Below are 1980 nucleotides of genomic sequence, written 5' to 3'. Positions count from 1 at the left end.
AAAGCATTGTAGTCATAACATTACAGTGATGAGAAAAAAACAGTATTAGGAGGGCTAAAATATCTGCAAGCGTAACAATACGCCGAGTCCATCTGTTGAGAATATTCAAGCCAGGGGTGGATATGGTACCAGCCTGCCTTGAAGCTCCTTCTCCTGTCCCCCATCAGGGTCCTGGGAAACAAGACAAACCAAATAAATGTAAACACAAGTTCTGCATGGACACAGCATATACACTAACCCGGTACACTTAGATTGCTGAGGCACTCAGACATATACAAGTGTCTAAAATGGATTGATTGATGCTATTTATTAATTGTATTAATTATTTTTTTTTATTGTATTCAATAAATATAAATTAATACATTTTCAAGCCTGACCAGGGACTAAAATTGCAAATACACTGAAGCTAAATGTTTTACATGCATATAATTATCCAAATTTTAGAAGGCAATGTCTTATATATTGTTCCTGTTAAATAAAAATTAAAATTAAAATGGGATACTAAAAAAGTTACGCACGCATGCACACGCACGCACGCACGCGCGCGCGCGCACGCACGCACGCACGCACGCACGCACGCACGCACGCACGCACACACACACACACACACACACACACACACACACACACACTTGTGGGGCTGTACAAAAGACAGGCAGAGTCAGCCCTCGTAATTAAACCAATGATACACCGGACCAAAGCCGTGCTCTTTTGATCATGCGTGCAAGGTATGGCGATATTATTTCCAAGATTGTCCATGGCGTTGTAGCTCGCAAACGAGCACCATGTATGTTGCACCTCCCTATCCACCCCTTATCCAAAGTGTAGTTTGAAAAGACCATCCACTGCTGCATCTTTCACATCGAGTGGAATCTCACTTCATAATATTGGCTGGAAACGATATGTCTTCAATCTTTCAGGATTAACGCCGTAGGTGCATTCCATTCGGGGTAGCTGTGTGCATGTATCATTGTGTAATCTAGTTCAATGTTTGCACAGATGCCGGGTATCTAGCAATGTGTTCAATAAACATGGCGGCAAACTGTAAGATTATGAAGTTAATTATAGGAAAAACATTTTACTGCTGCAAATGGCATACATTTGTGAAGTATCCCTTTAATTGAAATTGAACATTAATAAACACTTACCATTTCAATTATTTCCTCTTGAGGTGTCATCATTGTAGGGCCTTTTACACTTCCAAAATTTGTTAATGCCTTGTGACTTTGATTTAAAAAAATGCTAAATTTAAGTTTAAGGATGTTTGAAATTGCCCTCCTGAAAATGTTTCTAGATCATAAAATACAGTTTGCTGCTTTGCACAGTGTGGACTTAAGCAATAAAATCTGTTGAATATACAAAGTACAAAAAGAAAACCAAATGGTTGAGGGGAGAGAGAGAGAGAGAGAGAGAGAGAGAGAGAGAGAGAGAAATCACTTCAAATTTGAGTGTCCACTCACCTGTCATCACTCAGTACCTCTCCTTTCTTGGGGTCAATTACATGGACAATGATGCCTCGGTTCCCCCAGCTTCTCTCCAACAGGTAGTGATTTTGGTGGCTTTCTCCGGGATAGAGGGTTTTATTCAAGAAAGTCCATGAGAGCTTCTTTGCTCCGTGGATCTCCAAAATCCCTCCGGTCCCTACACCAATGTATTTGCGGCCAAAATAGCTGTGCTCCTGATCAGTGTCATCTGACCTGAGAACAGCAGTGCGCAAGAGTCATTTTCAAAAATAAAAAAAGCCACAGAGAAGAGTGCAATATCTTGTCACTTAAGTCAAGTCTAATGCTTATGGTATGAAATGTACATTAGATGTACAGTTTTCATGCCACTCAGTGTGCACATTACTAATCGTGTGTGTGTGTGTGTGTGTGTGTGTGTCTCACACAATGCAAAAACTTTTTTACAGTTATAAGTGCACACATGCGCGCGCGCACATGCACACACTTGTCCTCTCTCTCTCTCTCTCTCTCTCTCTCC

General features: G+C 40.8%; 1 protein-coding gene across 1 annotated transcript in view; it reads right to left on the bottom strand.

Moving 5' to 3' along the window:
- Positions 1 to 1980, bottom strand: part of cemip (cell migration inducing hyaluronidase 1) — a 154735-nt gene that overhangs the window by 87858 nt on the left and 64897 nt on the right. The window contains exon 5 of the mRNA XM_019859939.1: positions 1461 to 1697. Within this exon, the coding sequence (XP_019715498.1) occupies positions 1461 to 1697 (237 nt within the window). The remainder of the gene's footprint in view (positions 1 to 1460; positions 1698 to 1980) is intronic.

Source organism: Hippocampus comes, unplaced genomic scaffold (genome assembly GCF_001891065.2).
Source record: "Hippocampus comes isolate QL1 unplaced genomic scaffold, H_comes_QL1_v1.1 scaffold75, whole genome shotgun sequence".
Taxonomy (NCBI): Eukaryota; Metazoa; Chordata; class Actinopteri; order Syngnathiformes; family Syngnathidae; genus Hippocampus; species Hippocampus comes.
This window is presented reverse-complemented; position numbering and strand designations above follow the sequence as displayed.